This window comes from Mercenaria mercenaria, chromosome 16 (genome assembly GCF_021730395.1).
Source record: "Mercenaria mercenaria strain notata chromosome 16, MADL_Memer_1, whole genome shotgun sequence".
Taxonomy (NCBI): Eukaryota; Metazoa; Mollusca; class Bivalvia; order Venerida; family Veneridae; genus Mercenaria; species Mercenaria mercenaria.
The window spans coordinates 15,568,125-15,589,965 of NC_069376.1; the positions used below are offsets into that span (position 1 = coordinate 15,568,125).

General features: G+C 37.0%; 1 protein-coding gene across 3 annotated transcripts in view; it reads right to left on the reverse strand.

Annotated features, from left to right (window-relative positions):
* The window catches only part of LOC123539788 (sterile alpha motif domain-containing protein 9-like), a 44,118-nt gene that overhangs the window by 9,762 nt on the left and 12,515 nt on the right, over positions 1–21,841 (reverse strand). For 2 of the 3 annotated variants that reach the window (XM_045324560.2, XM_045324558.2), the window contains 7 exons: positions 19,331–19,389; positions 10,625–15,021; positions 9,897–10,032; positions 8,257–8,403; positions 6,732–6,775; positions 1,880–2,135; positions 1,018–1,097 (listed from right to left, as the gene is read on the reverse strand). In XM_045324560.2, the coding sequence (XP_045180495.2) occupies positions 1,018–1,097; positions 1,880–2,135; positions 6,732–6,775; positions 8,257–8,403; positions 9,897–10,032; positions 10,625–15,021; positions 19,331–19,389 (5,119 nt within the window). Of the gene's footprint in view, positions 1–1,017; positions 1,098–1,879; positions 2,136–6,731; positions 6,776–8,256; positions 8,470–9,896; positions 10,033–10,624; positions 15,022–19,330; positions 19,390–21,841 lie in introns of those variants that run through there. The other variant, XM_045324561.2, reaches the window with a different exon arrangement.

Below are 21,841 nucleotides of genomic sequence, written 5' to 3' on the forward strand. Positions count from 1 at the left end.
TCGTGTTCAGAAAGAAAGTTCAGACTTAATCTCCACATAAAAATTAAAATAGTTCGTGATGGTTTGGTAAATTTCAATATTTTTAAACAGAAATATTCATTCAGACTAAATTCATTTGTTTGTTTTACTGTCATGCTGGCAAAGGTAAGGTCATACGGTTATTCATTACATGTTTTATTATTTTATATTTGCACAATTTCACCAGTGCAGAACTTCCTTTGAATGCAAAAGAATATGAATTTTGAAATATTGGAAATTTTTATCAAAAATACACTTCGATAAAGGCAAAGACGTATATAATATATACTGCAAGAGCATAATAATATTCGAATCTCACTAGGTATCAAAGTCAATTTATCTCACACAATTATTTAACTTTTTCTTACATGACTGTTGACACGTCATGAAGTTACGATTACGTTTCTGTTGCGCATGATGTTACGCGGAACTGGGTTAAAATCATTGAAAAGACAATGGAAGAAAAAGAATATCTGATTGTTGACTTATAGTTTGTACATAACCAACAAACTGACTTTGAGCTTACAGGGGATGGATAATTTTCAGAGATAGACCATAAAAATAACCAGGAAATAAAGCCTAGAAATTGATTTCCAAGTCTTTCAAACCAAGAACCTTTTATGTAAATAAATTATGTTTTAGATAATCTGCAAACATGTGATCGCACAGAATGACAACTCGTTCTTTCTTCAGTCGATATTTATAATGTACTTGTTAGTTTACCCCCCTTAACAAGACATAATAATGTGTTTTCACAGCAATGACAAAAGGATACATCTTAAAGCATCTAAGCGTATAATGTGAACGACTGTAAGTCTAAATTAAATCAAAACGAGGGTAACAGACTTACAGGTTTCAATCTCTTAATCATGCAAATAATTTAGAATTGGGTTCATTCATTTTCTGAGACGAAGATAAACACAATATAATCGCACACCTAGAAAAATACCTTCAAAATCTGCAACGGGTTAGTTCAGTAATCAAAGAACTATAAATTACCTGGCACCAATCCTCAGATGTATCTCTCTCCTGCGACTGCCGGCTACCCTCTTCTGTCACTGTTCTTGTAAGCGCTGAAGCTATAAGCAAATAATTGTTAAATTTCATTCACTGAATTCGTTTGTTACCACCAAGTAACATGGTCGTGTTTGAATGACACTATTTTGGTGGTAACAAGCGAATTTAAGGAATAAGTATCCCCAATCGAACCGGACAAGTTCCTTAATGAAGATACATCGTTTCAACAGTTCATATAATTTGAGTAAAACAACCTGATTTCTAAACAAGTGAGAAAAATCCGTTTAACTAGTTTTATGACATTGATCCAAGCAGCCAAAATGCAACCAAACCCGGGTCACTATGCAAACTACAAGTTTACCAAGTTTGTTTTTACATATGTCATTCCTATCGTAAACAATCTTCAATTATTATCTTTTATTTTCCTTGGTTGTGCTCTATGTTTCAAAAGAATCTTCTTATTGTTAAATTAACTATTACAGCAACAGCCTTTAAGTGCCGAGCGGCGGCCGTAAAAAGTCTCCCCGAATCTGGAGACAGTATTGTTATAACTTCTGGTCCTTTGAGGGGGGGGGGGCGTCAAGAGTGCTGCACATTATTTTACATCTCATGACAAAAAAAATCAGTAAAAAAAAAATTCTGCTATAATTATTCTTGGTTGCGTTCTATGCTTCCACAGGATCTTCTAATGTGCGGGCGTACGGAAGCACTGACAGAATGAAAGACAGGCGTACAATGTGAAACTTATATGCATGATTTTATGTCGAACAGAAGAAAAACACACTAGTGGATAGACAAAATACATATAGACAACCAGACATAGTTATATCATATAATAATATACCCTTCGGAGCCTCTGTTATATTTTTTCCCGGAAGTTCAGAAGAAGCTTTCAAGTCTGGTGACACTACCGAAGTAACCACTGGATGCGTTGAAGAATGAGAAGGTCCATGTTCTTTAGGTACATTGTGTCCCGCATGATTTATATTTTTAGGCTTCGGGCGGGCACCATATATTTCAAACCCACGTCCCTTTCCCTTTTCTCTAACATCGGCCGGCAAAGTTGTAGAAACAGGTTTAGTTCCTGGGATTACATATCCCTAAAATGAAGGATGAAAATTCGTTCTTACTGTGCATTGTTATATCCCTGAAGTAATCAGAACAAATAATTTCAGTAGGCATGATAACAATAGTGAATCTAGATGATATCCTTACAGCAAGGCCAGAAACCTACGGTCTGATCCACTTTTCCATTAGAAGGGTTTTGCTTTATTTTCTTTTAAATATATTAACCGTACCATTGAGACTATACAACATTGTAAAGAACTCTAATGCTGGTAGATCTAGTAGGAATTTTTAAGTTTTCAAAATATCTCGGATAATTTTTAATATATCATCCAAAAAGATTGTAAATTGTAAATTTCGGCCATTTTTGGACAGCAAAAAATCTTACAATTTCAACATTAACTTTCTTTGTTGATAGACTATCAAAACAGTTTTAAGATATCTTACTTAGCATGAAATCAACATTTCAATGTTGACACGTGCACTTAATGACAACTTTCAGATAAACATTTATCCAATATTTTGTTTTGCAAGCAGTTAACATCATTTTTTCACAATTTAAGAGAATATTATACTACACTACATTACACTTAGTCGCTCATCTGGGCCCGAATTCATAAAGCTCCTAAGGGAAAATTTTCCCTAAGTGACTAACTAAGGGAAAAATTCCAAAGCTTTTTATGGACAATCGTCGAGAAAGTTGGAATGCCTAACAATATTGTCACATGCAGTCTGGCATAGTAATGAAGATTATCAGTAAATCTCATGAAGTCTACACTTTTCTTTTGTGCTATGTTGTTCAAGAAATTTTACAAAGTTAAGGATTTTCCTAAGTTTTCTCCTTAGGAGCTTTATGAATACGGACCCTGGCCTTTTAGCATCTGTCCGAGAAAATGTCCTTTATAGGGCTTGATGCACTTAAGTGCAGTCAAAAGGAACTATGTTACTTCTGGCCCATTTTTATGGACATTTTATACGGGAGTGTTAAGTCTTTTTTTACTGTGTCTTAAAGCGAGCTAAAAACCGTGTGAAATGTCCAACAAAAATGATTCTGACAACCGTTCAAATTCGTTTAGAATTTCTTTCTATCTTTAGCTGTAGGTGTTCTCTGCCTAAGAGCAAGTTTGGTGAGCATCCATCAAGAGTTCAGAGGCCGTATTAATAAATATCTTAAGTGCAAGAAATATCTTAGTATTACTTAGGCAAGAAATATTTTGAGCTTAATTATAATTGTTACTCATAAAAGAACTTAAGTAATACTTTGCTAAGCAAAAACAAGTATGCAAGAAGGCCTGACTATACAAGGAACAAGCGCGGGAGCCATCTGGTCTAGTCATGTAATGGCGGACAGATTACTGGACACTAGATTTTTCACTTCGGATGGCCACATAGGTCTAAATCAAAGCTGTTTTTGCTTAAATGTCATTGTAGATGTATTTTTGGATATTTTGGTAGTAAAGAATGCGTTAGAAGGTTTCATTGTGAAAACGTTGCAGCTCATTAGAGACTTAAAGTTAGGAGTGCAGGTCATATCATGTGTGTGCTTTGAGGTTGAGTGCGCACCATAAACCGGTTTAAGCTCCCCAGTGGTGTTTTTGCCACTGACCGTTCCAAGGCGGTGCCCCACTGTGTTCCTTTGTTCGTTTTGTCCTCGTGTGTTGGCTTTGTGTGCGAGTATGTGTGTGTTAGTGTTTGAGTTTGTGGTGTGCACGTCTGCGTGCTGTGGGTTTTGTTTTAGGGAGGCTGCGTTTTTGGTACGTGGCATTCACTGTTTGATATTTGTCTTTGTTTTTTTTTTACAGATGGCTAACGAAACTCCGATTCTGAAATTGGAAATTTGGACTATATTTTTCACATTATTTCAGTGATGAATCATTTTGTCCAAATAAATTTAGAATTTGATTTTTGAGTTTAACAGATAAAGCAATCTTTCTTAGGGTCACTGTATCCCTATACCCCTATCCCCTACCCCACCTTCTCTCAATGTACAGATTACACTCAGAAATTGTGTAGCCATACCGCGGCTCGAGCCAGGGATTAAATTAAAATTCTGATGCTACAGAGGCAGAGATGTAAGCCTGCAAGTAGGTTACTTTCCCTCCAAATTGTGGATAAAGACTGAACCCCCTATCCCTGCTCACTTTTACCTATTTCTAGGACTTCAGCCCAGGGCTTAGAATATCATTCTGATGGTCTGCAAACGAAACTACAATCACCTTGTAACATACACTTTCCTAAAGCTGTGACTAGGTCTTAAACCCGAAAATACTATATAATTATTACAAGTGTAGCAATAACAAACAAGTAATTTTGTCACAGTTTCAATGTTGGGACAGGGTGTCACTTTCACTGGGAAATCAAGACGTGACCAGGGCTCTAACCCGCGACCTTGTGATACTCTACCGAATTGGCCACCAGACCACGTACACATTGTAAAGTCTGAAACCATGACAGGATTTATATGTTAACTTCAATTATTTCTCAGCTTGTGACATACTCCAGTTCCGTAGCATATCAAACCCCATCTTAATTCAACAAATATATTGCTATTTTTCCCCTAACCGTTTTCTGGGGTTTTTCTTTCTTTTTTCTTTCTTGTTTGTCATGTCCAAAGACTTTCAATTTCTTGTGTTTCTCCACATTTTGTTTCTTAGTTCTCCTTCTTCCCATTACACAGACACATCCCATTCATTTTACTTATCCGCTCAAATGTTAAAGATAATCTGCCTATAATGTTCTACTGCACTAAGAACAGTGTGATTATTTCACTGGAAATGCAGAGTAAAACTAGAGATGCTTTTGAGAAAAGCGCATGTCTCCCACAACTGCCCCTATGAAAAATGTCTAGTGTCTCTAGATGGCTTAGATGAGTGGATCCAATTAGATGGTCTGGACGAGTGGATCCAATCGGTAATTCAAGGGCCATAAATCAAAAAGCCTGGGCGGATTTGGCTAGTTATCGAACTTGGCTAAGGTCTTATGGCCAAACACATTTTGTTCAAGTTTGGTGAAGTTCGGATGAGAAATGTTCGACTTAGAGAGCGGAAAAGAGTAAAAAGGCAGATTTTTCAGTAATTCAAGGGACGTAACTCCAAAATGCTTGGACCGATTTTGCTAGTTATCGAACTTGGCCAAGATCTCATGGTCAAACACATTTTTTTCAAGTTTGGTGAAGATTGGATGAGAAATGTTCGACTTAGAGTGCGGACAAGAGTAAAAAGGCAGATTTTTCAATAATTCAAGGGCTGTAACTCCAAAATGCGTGGACCGATTTGGCTAGTTATCGAACTTGGCTGAGGTCTCGTGGTCAAACACATTTTGTTCAAGTTTGGTGAGGATTGGATGAGAACTGTTTGAATTAGAGTGCGGACAAGAGTAAAAAGGCCGATTTTTGGTAATTCAGTGGCCATAACTCCAAGACGCCTGGACCGACTTGGCTAGTTATCGAACTTGGCCGAGGTCTCATGGTCAAACACATTTTGTTCAAGTTTGGTGAAAATCGGATGAGAAATGTTCGACTTAGGGTGCGGGCAAGCTTTGTGACAGAGAAACAGGATATTTGGTTGTTTCAATGTAAGACTGAAGTATATTTCACGAGTGAACAACAGATGCAATATTTTAACGAGTGGCGCAGCTCCGAGTGAAAATGTAAGATATTGTGTTAATGTTCAAAAATATTTCATATTGTTCATATATATTTCACTTTAATGTTTAAAAAATTCACTGAAAATCATGTAATAATTTTGTCAAATTCGACATCTCTGAATAAGTTATTCCCCTGGTCCGGTTCATAGCTAGCTTTTATTTCGGACAAATACATTAAAAACATAAACTTCAGACGGATATACATGTAATATGCACAATTATGTTAAAATCGCTTGTCTGGAAAATCAACAATTTAGTTGTACACACGTCGCCCGATTGTTTTAATTTTAAAACAGGACTTTCGTTTCTTACTTAGAGTTATGTGGAAACCACAACAAATTATTAAACTTAAGCAGGCATATTGGTTTGAACATTGCTGCCTGAAAATTAATTTTGAACAAAGACCAGCAGCAGCATTCTGTGTTTTGAATCGAGAATCATTCCAAAAGTAAATACTATGCTATATAAGACTACAGGTCTATGACCTGGAGAAACCAACACTAAATATGTGGTATAAGAGTTTTAAATGTAGATGAGAGAGTAGGCAAACTTATGGATCAGACGTCAGAACACGAAAATGTCCTCTCCCGCACCTTCCCCGCCCCCCCCCCCCCACCCCCACATCTTTTGAAAATTAAAAAGCTCCTTCTTAAGGATTGCCGCATCACAGTTCAGAGTCTTATATCATTAATGTCACTAAGGAATATTTTTCGAACATTCTTTATTTGTTCGCAGGAAGGTGTAGAAAATACATTTTGAATATTGAATTTTTTTTTCCACACGAATTGTATTATTTTTTATATGACGGCGTTTCTGTGGCGTTGGACCCGTAGTGGCGTTGTCTTAGAAACAATTGATACGTAATGTTTTTGTTCTGGACTTTATAATTAAAGACTTCATCCCTGTTATGTTCCAATCAATCATATGTTACTATTTTAAGCAAGATAAGATCAGAAATAAAGATTATAAAGGAGTTTGACACTTACCTTCTCAATCGAAGAAAGTTGTTCTTTGGATTGCATATGATGTCCTGCAAAAATATTTACGCAAGTTTAAAATTTGTTCTCACGCAATCTGACTAAAGTACTTGATCTTCTAAACGAAGATCTGAGAACGACCTATTCACATTCGTCTTCTGTATATTTTGGATTTCCATTATTGCTATTTTTATGTTATCCAATCAGACGACTTGTTCGATTGTCAAAGGATAAGAAAAATATGCGGTTATTCCAAGACTCGAACCCGGGACCCCTCGCTTACAAAGCAAGTGGCTTACCGACTGAGCTAACCGGCTATCTGATACATTACGACATAAGAATTGTAAATATCAAAAGTCAATGCTACATGTAGATTTGCAAGATGTTGTAAGCTAGGCTCTGATTGGCTAGCGAAAGAGCCGTCAGAACGAGGCAATGAATAGGTCGTTTTCAGATCCTATGCGTAGCGTAATAGGAGATGTACTTTAGTCAAATTGGTTCTCACGCAATGTGAAGGTTTGAACAAAAGTGAATTTTCTTCTAATATATTTACTTAGAAACATGACTGTTGACAATATTCAAGGCTCGAAAGACAAACGTATAGTCGCTTTCTTGAACAGTTCGCCATCTGTCAGTGTACACCTCTCGTAAATCCACATAATAAGACACTTTCGTCATGTGAACCACACTTTTGTGACAGGAAAGTATAAAGAACACAACGGACTCCAAAACAGTCTGAACAGCTTAACATGAGAGATTTTTGTCGATGTATATCTACTAAAATTAATTGGATCTGATTTCATATCATGCGTAGCATGCACATATCAAAAGGCAAGACATGTCAACATGGGAAGGAAAACAAAGCAAAGGACTTGCATCTCTTGCATATTTATCACGCTACTTGATATGAGTATGTAACCTCGAACTGCAGCTCGCATAAGGTAGTCATTTACAATCCATGGGACTCATTTACAAGAAACAAAGCTCTCACTACGTTATAAACTATGACACACTGCAGATACACCGGTACATGCAAGTTGGATATTTGTTTACAAGCCTTTAAACTTCACAAGTCCCTGGACATGTACTCTTTTGACACCATTGATCATCAAGTAATAGACACTGCCCTGAATTTAAAGTTATTCCTCAAACTATATTGGACAGACAACAGCAGTTCCAGCACAAGGCAGATCATATTTTAACCAGGAAGTTCCACCATAATCATACCAACTCTTGTGTAGAAGGGGCCCCATAATACAATGTACTGTACAAATTTCTGACCAATATTTACACAGCTCCATATAAAGGTCATTATAGTAGGCCTAAATATGGTTTCTGTAAACCTTAAAATTAGTTTGTGCTTTTTAAGTTAGCACATTTCGCGAAGTCATAACTTTCGTAAAATATAAGTCGCGATTATTGACCTAGCTTACTGTAGTCACTGTCATGACGCAAATACAATGTATTGCCAACGCAAACATTTCAAATTTTATAGTATAAAAATAACAAAATATTTGGTCAAATTAATAAATACCTGATGAGATTCCTTGTTGATTTTCATTCCTTAAGTTAACTTGTTCTTCCGATTTTGCTGACCTTTGACTGACGAGCTGTGGTGTTACCAGATTTTCTTCTGAATTTTCTGGGGACTTCTGAGACGTCTGTCGTTTGAAGGTCCTCTCTTCAATATAAGAACTCCTTTACAGCACACGATAAGGTAAGGTAACCATATTGGTTTGTACATTATCTATCAATATATGACATGTATGTCATAACGAGTGCGTCCAATGTAGCACTATACACATACAAGACATAAACACCCAATAAAAATGAGCAACTTATCGGTACCGGGAATAAATTTATTTTAGTCTGGTTTAAAGGCGCGCAGGCACAGTACAGCTTACATGGCGCCACACAGGACTTACAAGTTTGTACCTTCTGGAATCACAGAAATCACTGAAAACCAAGTGTTCAGACCCATCAGTCGCCTTTTACGATGATGCTGATGTTCGAGAACCAAATAGGACGACAGCCAAACTTAAATATGAGCTGTAGATGCATGTACAGACTTATTTCAATGTCTTCGATCAAGGATAACATAAGATAAACTAGAATGTGTCTGTAGGACACAGGGTGTGCCCCACTTGTATTATTTGTCACAAAAAAGGGGGCAATAATTCAAATGTTTGCAGTCTTAAGTGGGTATAGCCTCAACAAACATTTTATATACAGGATTCATTATTCTAGGCCATATACTTTTTGAGCTATGAGCATCATAAACAAAAACTACACTATTTTGGCTAATATCAAATACTTTTTGAACTAGGCGCGTCACAAGGTGAAAATGTGCATTTTTGACTATTTCAGGGGCCATAACTCTGGAAATAGGGGACGTAGCCAGACAAAAAAATAGGAGGTGCGCAAGTTCATAGCATGATAAAGACTCATGCACGGTTACATCAATTTATATCAAATAGTTTTTTGAGCTAGGCGCGTCACAAACTTTTTTCGGACGGATGGGCGGAAACACGGACGGACGCATGCACGCACGGACAGAAAGGAACATGCCCCGAACAACTCATAGTGGAGGAACAAAAAATATAAGTGCAAGGCAAAACCATCCGTCCAGAACATACTGACGTTAATATAGCAGGAAGTAAGAGATATAACTCAACCCGACCCGCAAAAAATAAAACGTCTTATCAGGGATTTTAAGTATCGCCCTCCTCGTTTTGATATATATGTATAATGCGGTACTGACATTATTTTACGTTACCTTATTATTTCGATTAACTCGACATATATAATAATTTGATAAAGTTGCAAACATATCAAAAAGCGCAAACGGAAAAATCGTGATAACGAAATACATCTCTTTCTTGAAAATGGACGTATAATATATAGCAAGGATAAAAAGCCAACTTCCATGAATGCAGCCTTCTAAAACTGCATTGCTCAAAGACATCAGTAATTTCAGTCCACACATGTTCCATTCTCACATACCAGAGGTCTACGATGGTTCCGTAGTTCGTCTCGTGATTTTGACGAACCTCTGATGGATGAGAAAGCACATGTTCACGATTGCATGTAATTAAGCTTTAATAACGCATACTAAACGCCTGACTGAATTTTACAAGAACATTTAGGCGAACATGACAAAATACGTAGCTATACCTGTCCTTCGGACATCCAGTGCAACTAGCTCCATCCACGAGAATCCAAGAACAAACGTGACGACCCGGTTACTAAATTCTGAACAATTTTCGAGTGTGTGTATCTGAAATGCGAACACCCTGTTGTTGTACTGCACCTGAAGTAGTAAAATTTCATAAAAGAAGAAATAAAATAACTATTGTAATTTGGAGGCGAATTCCAGATTTTTTTCTTACGTTTATCATGGAGAAGTTGTCAGTAAAACGCGTCTATTGAAGTCCTTTGAAGGACTGTAAACTTTATGAAACAAACCCAACCTGATCAATTAGTTTAAAAATTGACTTTGATATTTCGAGGTTACGTGGAACAAATTTCTGTAATGGATTGCAGTTTCGAACCAGCCATCATGAAATATAGCAGTTAGATACATAAAATGTATTTTGACTTCCAGTACAAGATTGAAAAAGGAGTGCCGACCTAGATCTTGCCCATGACCTACTGTCTCATTCTAAAATAATTGTGGCAAATAATATCGAAATTCCTTTACAGATGGAAGAATTATGAACTTGACAAGATGTATGACGGACGTACAAACAGACAGAGGCGATAAAATCAAGTATGCCTATTTATTTCCTTAAACTTTTTAATTTACTTTCTGTCTACAATATTAACAAAAAATAAAAGGCGTTAAAATAGGTGATATATATATATATATATATATATATATATATATATATATATATTATTACCTCAGTAGTAATCCGTCTACCACTGATATCTACAATTCCAGAGAGGCGTTTGAGACTTTCTTCGAAAATATCATGTTGCCAGTGATTATCGGCCTTTACCTCTCTTCTTGTTCGTCCTTCCTTCAACATTGCTTCCCGCCATTTATGTCTAAGCCATTCTAAATCTACGATATCGTTTCCTGCTGAACCATTGCCAAGAGCAAAGTAAATTTTTGGTTTCTGTTTGAAAAGCTGATCTTTGCTTTTAATATAGTTGTTTGCCATGTATGCCTTATCCCACTGTCTCAGCAGCGCATTGTAAGTATCTGGGTGAGACAGGTTTTCAAGACCAGATTCTGTCCTGCTAGGAAGTATCCAGTGCAATAGTGCATAATATAGATAGGCTTCAACATAATGTCTCTCTTTCGGCCCCTTTACACGCTGTATTTCCCATAACCGTGCACTGTAGTTTACCAATTTTCGATACCGCCCGAGGTCTATCTCTATTTCTTGTTTTGAAATTTCAATGATACTATAGCCTAAATACACAAGCAAATCTCTCTCTAACTCTGTAGTGTCGTCTTTGTCTAAACGAAGTTCAGCCTTTCTCGCTCGCTCTACCAGCTTCTGTCGGCTCTCCTTAGCGTGGTAACACTTCATAAGCAGTTTTAATCCGACGCCATACAAGAATTCAAACTGTAATGTATGCTCTTTGCTTCCATAAAAGAGCTCAAACCGTTCTCTTGGCTTCAAGAGCAGCAAGTCTTTTGAGGGAGTTATTACAGTTGTCAAGTAATTTCTTGTCATGTATGCTTTTTCTTCTAAGGTTCTGAGAGACCGTTCAATGTGATGATGGGTATCCCGGCCATTTCTGAACTGTTCAAGAACTGGTGCTTCTCGTAGAATATGTTCATACGATGAACCATTGATGGAAAAGTTTTTGTCATTCAGAAAGCTCCAAAATGTTTGTTTGTCACCAAAACACTCAAACCTATGAAAATTTTCTAGAAGATATAATGCGGTTATAACTTCCATGTAAAAGCAATTTGAGTTGAAGGAGGCATTGTCCTCGTTTAAGGTAGTAGATGCTGCTTGCGCAAGTTTGAACTTCTCAACGGCCTTATAGGCTAGTTCAATACATTCTGTACTTTCGGTGTTGTTCATCTTTACACTAGATTTGCTTCCTATAATGTGTTCCATTTTAGATTTGAAAATCTGTCCATACGTGTCAAGTAGGTAAGAGTTTTGGGGCTTATGATCTAAGCACCGTTTAATAACATCTTCAGCTGCCATGAAATTCTTTATGTGGTAGTGGTATCTTGCCAGCTGTTGTCCAACCATAGCGTTCCCAGAAACATCGAAGCATTTGGTCATCACTTTAATGACTCTGTTCTGTGCCTGCTCAGCGTTTTCATTTGCAATCTGTTTTTCTAGATGCAAAACCAATGCCGAAAATTTTGCAACTTTATTTTCTCCTTTTTCGTCTTTAAATGACTCTCTGTAAGTGAACAAACTGCAAACTATCTTTATAAATAGTTTTGACATAGCATTTGTTTCAGACCCATGCTGATCCAACAGCTGTAATACATTATCTACCATGTCTTCGAACGATTTCTCTTCTGTATACATGATATGAGACATAACTGCTTTGGACAAAGGCTGCGATAAAATGCAAACACCATTATTGAAGTGAGTGTCGCTGTTGACTTTACGGTGAGTGATAAGCAACTGCATGGCACCTGTCAAGTTCACGTTCCATGTTTCCCTGTCTACTCGTCGCATTGCACGTCTTTCTTTCTCTGACCACACAATGCCAAACGGTCTGTTCATACATTGTTCAAGTTTCAAAATATTTGGATCATATATAACACCATGCATTAACGAATCAAACACAGTTTCCGGGATTGGGCTGTCGCTGTCAAACGAACAAATAAGGGACAAAACTTCTAGTAATTTCTTTTCTTCAGGAGTTATTTCCCCCATAAGCTCCTTTGTCGTTTCCTCTATAAATTTGGGATCAAAAGATTCCCTCATCACGTTGAAGGCAATCAACGTTTTCACGTTAACATCGGTGTTTGAGTCCAATTCCTTGAATTTGTTGTCAAACCACATTTTTTCTTTCTTTGATAAATCATGTTCAAGGACCATTTCTCTCGACACATGTGAGACAGGAACTCTGGTCACTGTAACTAATAAGCAAAACAATTTCCCCGGAGATCCTTTCTTGTATGCTACTTCGTCTACCCTTGCTTTGAGCAAATTCAAATGCTCTTCGCTTTTGTTATCAATAAGAACAATAACAGGTTTCGTACCAGACTTGTCTTTGAATGTCTTAAACCTATAAATCTCTTCGGCCGTGTCATCTGTTATTCTGTTTACAATACAACATCTATACGTTTCATCAGGGGTCTGCTTTATCTGGCTGAAGTGCCATATGATATGCCGTGCAAGAGTACTTCCACCGGCCCCAGGATTATGCTCAATTTGATGTGTTTCATATCTGTCAATACTGTCAGTAGAACGTAATTTGTATTTTATTTCTTGTTTGTGCAGGTCATATTTATCTCTTTTGCCGACGTGTAAGTAATAGAAATTCCACCAGGTTACATCATTTCCCTTGTAAAAATTTTCTTGCTCTTTTGACCTTCTAAAACAACAATTTTCATCAGTGTCTTCATCTTCTTGAATGTGACAATGTTCTCCTGCATAACCATCGACTAATTCAATAGTTTGTAGCTGTAGGTCCTCCATTTCTCTTATCGTCATTTCAACGATGTGACCCCTGCTGTCAGGAAATTTGTACAGGACGTTTTTACCTGGGTGAAAAACGCTTTTGACAATAGAGGCAGTATCTTCCCATGACAATCCAGTGACTGTTTTACTTTCGAAATCTTGCTTGGTCAGTCTCCCTTTCATTTCTCTCCGCCAGTCCTGCAAAAGTTCATCATTTTCAGCTATTACTATACATTCGTCTTTGAATGTCTTAAGGAATGTTTCCCGAGCAATTTCAAGCATTGGATCTTGTTCAATAGGTGTCTGAAACACCAAAAATATAACTAGTCCCCTTTTAACTGGTATCTGTTGCCTTATCTGATCAAGAGCAGCCCTTACTCCAGCTAGTCTTTTCGAGTACCACAGTTCTGTTTCCATTCTTTCGTTACGTAGCTCTTCGTTGCCGTTTGAGTAAAGCCAGATTTTACTTTCTCCAGTTTTATCACTTTCTCTACGACATCGTTTTGAAATGAAATCTTCAGGGACTTTTACCTGGAAGTAGTTGTTTTCGTTTTCAATCAAGTATCTTAAATCAACAGATGAATCAAAGTCAAACACCCCAGCTGATGTAGTAAACGCAATCGACATGTTGACCATACTTTCACGTATTTCGGCTTCTCGAAGACAACCGCTCATATTACCTGAACAAATCACAGGTATAAATGCATCTGTTATAAATTTGTTTCCACCAGTAAGCAGCTTCTTTAGCTTCTGTGTTGTCCTGTTTGATGCAGAAACATTTGGCATAGCCAGTTCTTTTTCAAGTTGAACCCTCTCTTCAAATAAACGCCTAAAGTCCTCTTCTACAAATTTCAGTTTTGACTGGGCTATTGTGACTATCATATTTTCTTCGTAGACAAAACATTTCTGCCTTTGATTGCCTTTAGGTGGAAATTGTATTTGAATACACGTTTCTTGAATATGACCGGAAAATGGTACAACGTCCACTTCCATCACAACCATATCCTCTTCAACCGGTATGACTTGGGCCGGACGTATACATCTGTCAGCGAACATCTGGTACTTAGTATCGATGCAGTTTTTAATACATGAATGAATTTCAGTATTCAATGCAGCACTATCGCTGAACTCGGCGCCTGGCAAACCTACAACAGCTCCAGTTCCGTTTCCTGTCTCTTTTATTCCAAAGTGTATCGTACCGTTTTTCCTACCGTTTATGCATGCCAATGCAAATCTCATTACTTCTTTTGCCATAAACGCAGGATTGCATTGTTTTTTCAGAGCAGGATAAATAAACTCATGGTAAGCAGTTAAAAGATTTCCCATGGCTGGTCTAACAGTAGATTTAGTGTAACGTATATTCTCCGCAGGAGTATCGAACTTACGTAAAGTATCCGCTTCTCCTGTAGAGATTCTGTTCATTTGGCTTCCGATATTCTGCCGAACTTCAGAAAGTGCCGACTTTATGCCAAGACCAAATTTTATGTTTGCTTCTTTAAGCCTAGGGCTGAAGTTTTCTTCCATTTGTTCATCAGTGAGTTTTGCAAATATTTTCGCAGAAATACATTCTTCTAAAACTGTTTCTTCAAAATGACAACCAATTCCTGTTCTTGTCTCCTCCATTTTCTTTGCTAAATATGTACAAAATCTGTCACTTGGCATATCTGTTAAAACCTCTTCCTGTCCTGAAAATAAATGAAAACGCGCATTCATATTAAGCATGGGGATAATGGAAATATTTCATTAACTTGTATGCGGTCAATTCCCCGTATCCCTTTTATCATGTGTCTGACTAATGTGCAACATTTGAAAAGGTTAGATAAGATAGCTGGTTATCCATCACGAACTTCCTCTTTTGACGTTCGATAAAGGTCGGCTGAAATAAGAAATTTCAAATTAATAAACTGTTATTCTGTAAGCTGAAACATCTAGGTGTCTGCTTTCAAACGAACAAAATTTAGTTTTCAGCCAGTTGGAACATAAACGCATTTCAGAATTTTAGGTTTCTGCTTAATTGTCCACTATCAGTATTATCAGCACCGGTTTAGGGGAACGATTGCACAGGCGCTGGACATTTGTTCATCGGAAGAATATATAATTTTCATTAATGTTGGTTCATTGATCATTTAAAAATTCATTTAGTTTATACTAATTTGTTTTAGCTCGATTGTGATGAAAGCTTATTTATAATAAGCTTATTTTAACCACTCTCGAGTCCGCTTCCTGGAAAGACCAGTACTGGTGTCATATGAGAAGTCATGGTCGTGACCCTAGTAGGCAAACTCCAACGCAGTGATCACCCTTGTCGTAAACAAACGAATATGTCGACGTTGATCTTTGACGCCGTTCACTATTATAATGCTGTCATTTGACCCAAGCCGAAACAGATGTAGGCTTTTGAATATTTTCCTGCTGGCCAAGATATGTTATTGTCAAAAGTTTGGTATATCATAATGACATATTAATATATAAGTTAATTTTTAACCGATCTGACATCACGTGTTAAACTATGGTCACGTAAATGTTGTGTTGGCAGTGATCAATGAGCGAAGCGGCAGGGGAGATCACTGCGTTGGAGTTTGCCCAGTAGGGCTCGAACCCACGACCCCTGGATTGAGCGACTGACACCTTATCCACTAGACCACCGCTCCCCTTTTAATATTTCCTTTGAATTCTTTGATAAAAGTCCCAAGGCATTCAAAGGAAACATATGATAATCGCTGAAACAACATTAAAACTAGAAATTCATAAAAATAACAACTCCGCCACTGCAACCACAACCACTACTATCAACACAACAACCGCCACAACAGGTCCTCAGTAGAGAGAGCGTTGGTCTATGGATTGCGGAGTCACGAGTTCGATGCCCGGGCGGGGCCTATGTTCTCCGTGACGATTTGATAAAAGACATTGTGTCTGAAATCATTCGTCCTCCACCTCTGATAATTCTTGTGGAGACGTTGGCAGTTACTTCCGGTTTGTACTGATACAGAATCCAGGAACAATGGTTAGGTTAACTGCCCGCTGTTACATGACTGAAATACTGTTGAAAAACGGCGTTAACCCAAAACAAACAAACAACCACCACCAACACTACCACTTAACGAGGTACAAAAGCCTTTCTTTGAAGATTATTTTTTTCAACCAATTGCCAATCAGAACGTTTTGTATCACTAGTTAATCAGAACACTTCTGTTACACTTTTAAACAAACTAACAAATCAAAACATTGCTTTTTCTCTATGTATTATACTTAACCCTGAGAATTCATCCATTTTAGTCTGGATCGCAAAGGATCGGGTCAAATAACTTTGACACATTTTACGGGGGCCTCCATGGCCGAGTGGTTAAGGTTGCTGGCTTCTAATCAATTGCCGTTAATCGATATGGGTTCGAGCCTCACTCTGTTGAATTCTTTATGTGAGGAAGCCATCCAGCTGGCTTACGGAAGGTCGGTGGTTCTACCCAGGTGCCCGCTCGTGATGAAATAATGCGCGGAGGGGCATCTGGGGGTCTTCCTCCACCATCAAAGCTGGAAATTCGCCAGATGATCTTAAATTGTGTCGGTGCCACGTTAAACCAAACGAAATAAAATTATAAATAAATACATTGACACATTTTACACATGAAATACCAGAAAAGTTGTTTATGCAGGAGTGATTTTACACCACGAACATATAGACGTTGTCGAAAAATTTTGCAGGATACAAAACACGCTTATAATCAGTTGAGCCGTAAGAGAGAAAGGCTCATTTTACGTGTTAATGATTTCCTTTCCGGTTTAACTCTTAAAGCACCCACTATTGGTTTTCTTAGGTACCTTTTCCCACATTCGCTTTGAAATCAACACACGCACGACTTTGTAAACTTTACTTTAATGCATCAGTTCTATAGTTTATTGTATCTGCTATTAAATAAACACAAGCTAGCCATTGTGCCATCTTGTAAAAAGACGTATTATGGCATGTCAGTGAGCCATTGCTAAGCATCCTGACTAAAACAAGGCGATCGGTAACACCGATATATGCTTCCCGAAATTACTGTTGCATAAGAGGCTTTCCAGTCACGAAGATCGTGTCAATGATCAATGTAACCATAAGGTGAGAATTAAACAAATGGATAACATATTATTTCATTTGAAAACGAATTATTTAACTTAAAAACGAATTATTTATTTCTGTGGGGCCTCCGTGGCCGAGTGGTTAAGCCCCGATCTCACATTCCCGGCGACGGCACCGGTTCCACCGATTAAACATTAGCCGGTATACCTAGACAAACCGTTACATTGTTTGCAAGAATATATGTTGGATCTCATATTCTCGACCGTGTCCCAGTAAATCCCCGATAATGAAGCAAAATCCACATTTGACCCCGGTTTAGTCCCGGTCTAACACCGGATATCTATGGTGATTGTCCGGAGTAAACCCGATTGACCCCGGTGTAATCACGATGACACGTGTCGTAGCCGGTAGTGCTCCGATGACTGCAGGTAGCATTTCGTCAAACCCCGGCTGTGATCCGGTGACACACCGGCGCATACTGGTGCTTACTCGATACTTGACAAGAAGTATTGAGTAATGTAATATACAAATGCCTAAAATCAGCGTGACAGTAATTTTGTCAGGTTCTGAGTAAGGTCACCAAACGACTTTAAAGCAAATATATACACTATCAAAAGAGAAGCCAAACTTTTCTAAAGTAAAAATACTGGATTTGTGCCGTGAAATAAAATTCATTCAAGTGTTTTCAGGATACAGCCATGCTCATGACAAATATTAACAAAAAGTGAGAAAATTCAAAAATAGGATTAGCAAGAGTTTTGTTTCTTTATCACTGCACTCCCTCTCACTGATCTCTATGAATATGTAAAGTACCAAGTCAATCCCTTACTTTCGAGTTATGCCCCGGACAAGGTTTAAAGAAAAGGGCAGATCTGACATTAAATTAAAAACAAGAGGGCCATGATGGCCCTTTATCTCTCACCTGAGATTAATTGCTTGGTTGAACAAATTTCTTTGTTAATGCTTCAAAAACAAACAAAAAATAGATGAGAAGGTCATGGTAAAGATTCTTCAAGACAAGTACTGAAATCTGTTAAAACATAATACAGATGGTCCAAATATCTTTGCTGTAGCTTCAAAAACAAGAAAGTAGGCCAGCAGGTCAGGGTTAATAATATCTAAGATCAGTATTGAAATATGTATCAAAAGTTCTACATGTGGTCCGAATTTCCATGCTGTATCTTCAAAAACAAGAAAGTTGGTCAGTAGGTCACGATTAAGACTATTCAAGATGAGTATTGAAATCTGTATAAAAAAAATATACAGGTGGTCCAAATTTCTATACTGTAACTTCGAAAACGAAAAAGTAGGCCAGAATGTCACGATTTCAGTAGGTCAAGGTTGCAGTCAAGTGTCCCCTTATTACTTGGGGGCATCAGGTAATTATAACCAAACAGTCAAGGAAATATGATCAGATAATTTTGTAAGTTTGGCCTCTTTTCACCCCAGGGGCATAATTTGAACAATCTTGTTAGAGAACCACTAGGCAATGCTACATACCAAAGGCCTAGGCTTTGTAGTTTCAGACAAGAAGATTTTTAAAGTTTTATCCTTCCAAGTCTATGTAAAACTTGTGACCCCCTGGGTGGGACCCCATGGCAACCAGAGTTCTGTATGAAATTCAATTTTTTGAACAATTTTTAAAGAGGACCATGCAAAGCACATCCCTGTGAAGTTTTGTCAAACTTGGATTGGTGGTTTAAGAGGAGATGTTGTTTAAAGGAAAGTGTGGACGGACACCAGACGACGGACGGACGCCGGACGGACGGACGGACAACGGACGCCGGACGGTGAGTGATCACAAAAGCTCACCCTGAGCCTGAGCTAAAAATGGGTGCACCTAAAGTTATGGTTCATTGACATTGCACTCCCTGTCATTTACTAAAGTGATGGATTTTAAGTTAAGTTTTTTCGTAGATAAAAAGTCATTTTACCTTCAGTTATTTCTTCCTCACCAAACAAAGTTTCATCTTTGGGTTTGATTCCATGAAACCTGAGAATTAAACAATGTAATCTCATATATCTTTATAAATAAACAACAGCTGTCCGTAAGACAGCGCGCTCCACTATTCGGGGATCTGATAGTAAAATGAATATATGTCTGAATAAGAGACCTCTACTTTAAAAGGAAGATACACCAAGGGACATAATTCCATCAAATACACAAATTTGAGTTATTAGGATTGTTACAACACATGCAGATGATGATGATAAAGATATATATTAAGTTTTAAGTCATTATCTTATATACATGTAGTACCAAAGTTATGTCCAGAAAACGAAGTTTGTAAAAACTTTAAGTATAAAAGGGGCATAATTCGGTCAAAAATACAAATCAGAGTGATGGGGATTGTTACCTCACATGCAGATGATGATGACAAAGACACATTTTAAGTTTCAAGTCTTTATCTTATACCAGGGATGTGCCTAATTATTTTCAAAAATAATTAATTAATTCCAATTACATTGAGAAAATTGCTAATTAAATTAAATCAAATTACAAGGCATTTTCAAAAAGTAATTAATTAATTACAATTATTTTGCCAAAAGTAATTAATTATAATTAATTATTTTATCTCTAACAATTCAGTCATTTGCAAAACAATTTTTATTATTCAAAATAATTATTTACAATTCAAAGCTTTTTTGACAAAATGTGCATAAAAGCAGCAAATTGAATTCATGTTGTGCACTATCTGTAATACCACGACAGAATGACAGGTTTCAATATCAGTTTTTCTGTACATTCCTAATTATTAGGTTTAGTGACTAAAGTGTTCACCCAGTGATCACACTTAACAGAACTGATTAGGGATTAACACCTCTAACACCTGATTGTTGATACAACAATACCTGTCAGCTATTTACTGTCACTGTGAAAATTTCACACGCCCATTGATCAGTAAAAAAAGCCAAAGTAATTGAAAGTAATTAGATTTAATTGACAATTACAACCCAAATCTAAGGCAGTAATTAATTAATTTCAATTACTTTAATTTAGTTTGTGCTTAATTATCCATTATTTTCAATTAGATCAAAATTTGTAATTAATTATAATCAATTAAATTACAATTATAATTAGGCACATCACTGTCTTATACCGCATTAAAGTAGTATCCAGAAAGCCAAGACTGCAAAAAAGTTTAAGTACAAAAGGGGCTTAATTCTGTCAAAAACATAATTAGAGCTATGGGGTATGTAGCCACACATGCAGATGATAATAAACAAATACTTTTAATTTCAAGTCATTATCTTTTAAAGTACCAAAGATATGTCTATAAACGAAGCTTTCGAAAAAATTTAACATGAAAATAATTCAAAGTATAACTCCTTGGTGAACTTGACCTTGTGTATAATGGGCCCAGCCCCTACACATACTTTGTTTGTATGCTGGACAATGTTTATGTGAACTTACAGTATGATATGAGCAAAAGTAACAAAGATATGACAGAAAAACAAAGGTTGCTTAAAAACTTTAACCTTAAAAATAACCGAAGTATAAGACCTTGGTGACTTTGACCTTGGATATAATGGGCCCAGTCCCTATACATACTTTGTATGTATGCTGGACAATGTTTATGTAAAGTCACAGTAAGATATAAGCAATAGTAACAAAGATATAACAGAAAAACAAAGGTTGCCGAAGAACTTTAACCAAGAAGGGTCACGCCGACGCCGACGCCGGGGCGAGTAGTATAACCCCCCTATTCTCCGAATAGTGGAGCTAAAAACTATAATTACATGTGCTCTAATATTAGAGATAATATAGCTTAAAAACAATAATACATGTGCACCGTATATATAATCTGCCATTTATTCTTTCAAAAATAATTGGTTTCTGGTTGTGTATTGAAAACTACAGAGGATGTTGATCTGATCGATAATTAATCACCGCGGACGAGCGGACAAAAAATTATCTAAACGTTTTATGATTTCCTTGAATGAATGTCAAATTACCTAGATGATACATGATTTACAGAAATTTCTCACAGAGTGAGTACCGGAAGCAATATATGTGGCGTAAGCATGACGGAAAGACAAATGTGTAGTTGATCGTACACGCAAATGTTTTAAACTTTTGTATAATGATATTTTTCACAATGAAATCACTAAAATAATTCCATTCATAGTGTTCAGTAATCACTGAAAAAGGAAATGTAGTAACAGAACTGAGTTTTTCAAACTTTGTTAAATGTATTAACTTGCAAAAGTTTATTGCAATTGAAGACAGCAAACATTGTGTAAGGTTTAGGACAGTCCTCATAGAACTGTGGCCAGATTATTTACTTTCTTTCACAGAGAGAAATAATTATTAATCAGCTCAATGCAGAACAATTAATTTTTAGCAGGCAACCTTTCCGTCTCCAGACTAACATTCTAATGGGCGTTTTCAAAAATGTATCAATATCATGATGCAATGATTGGATTTATATAAAGAAAGGAAT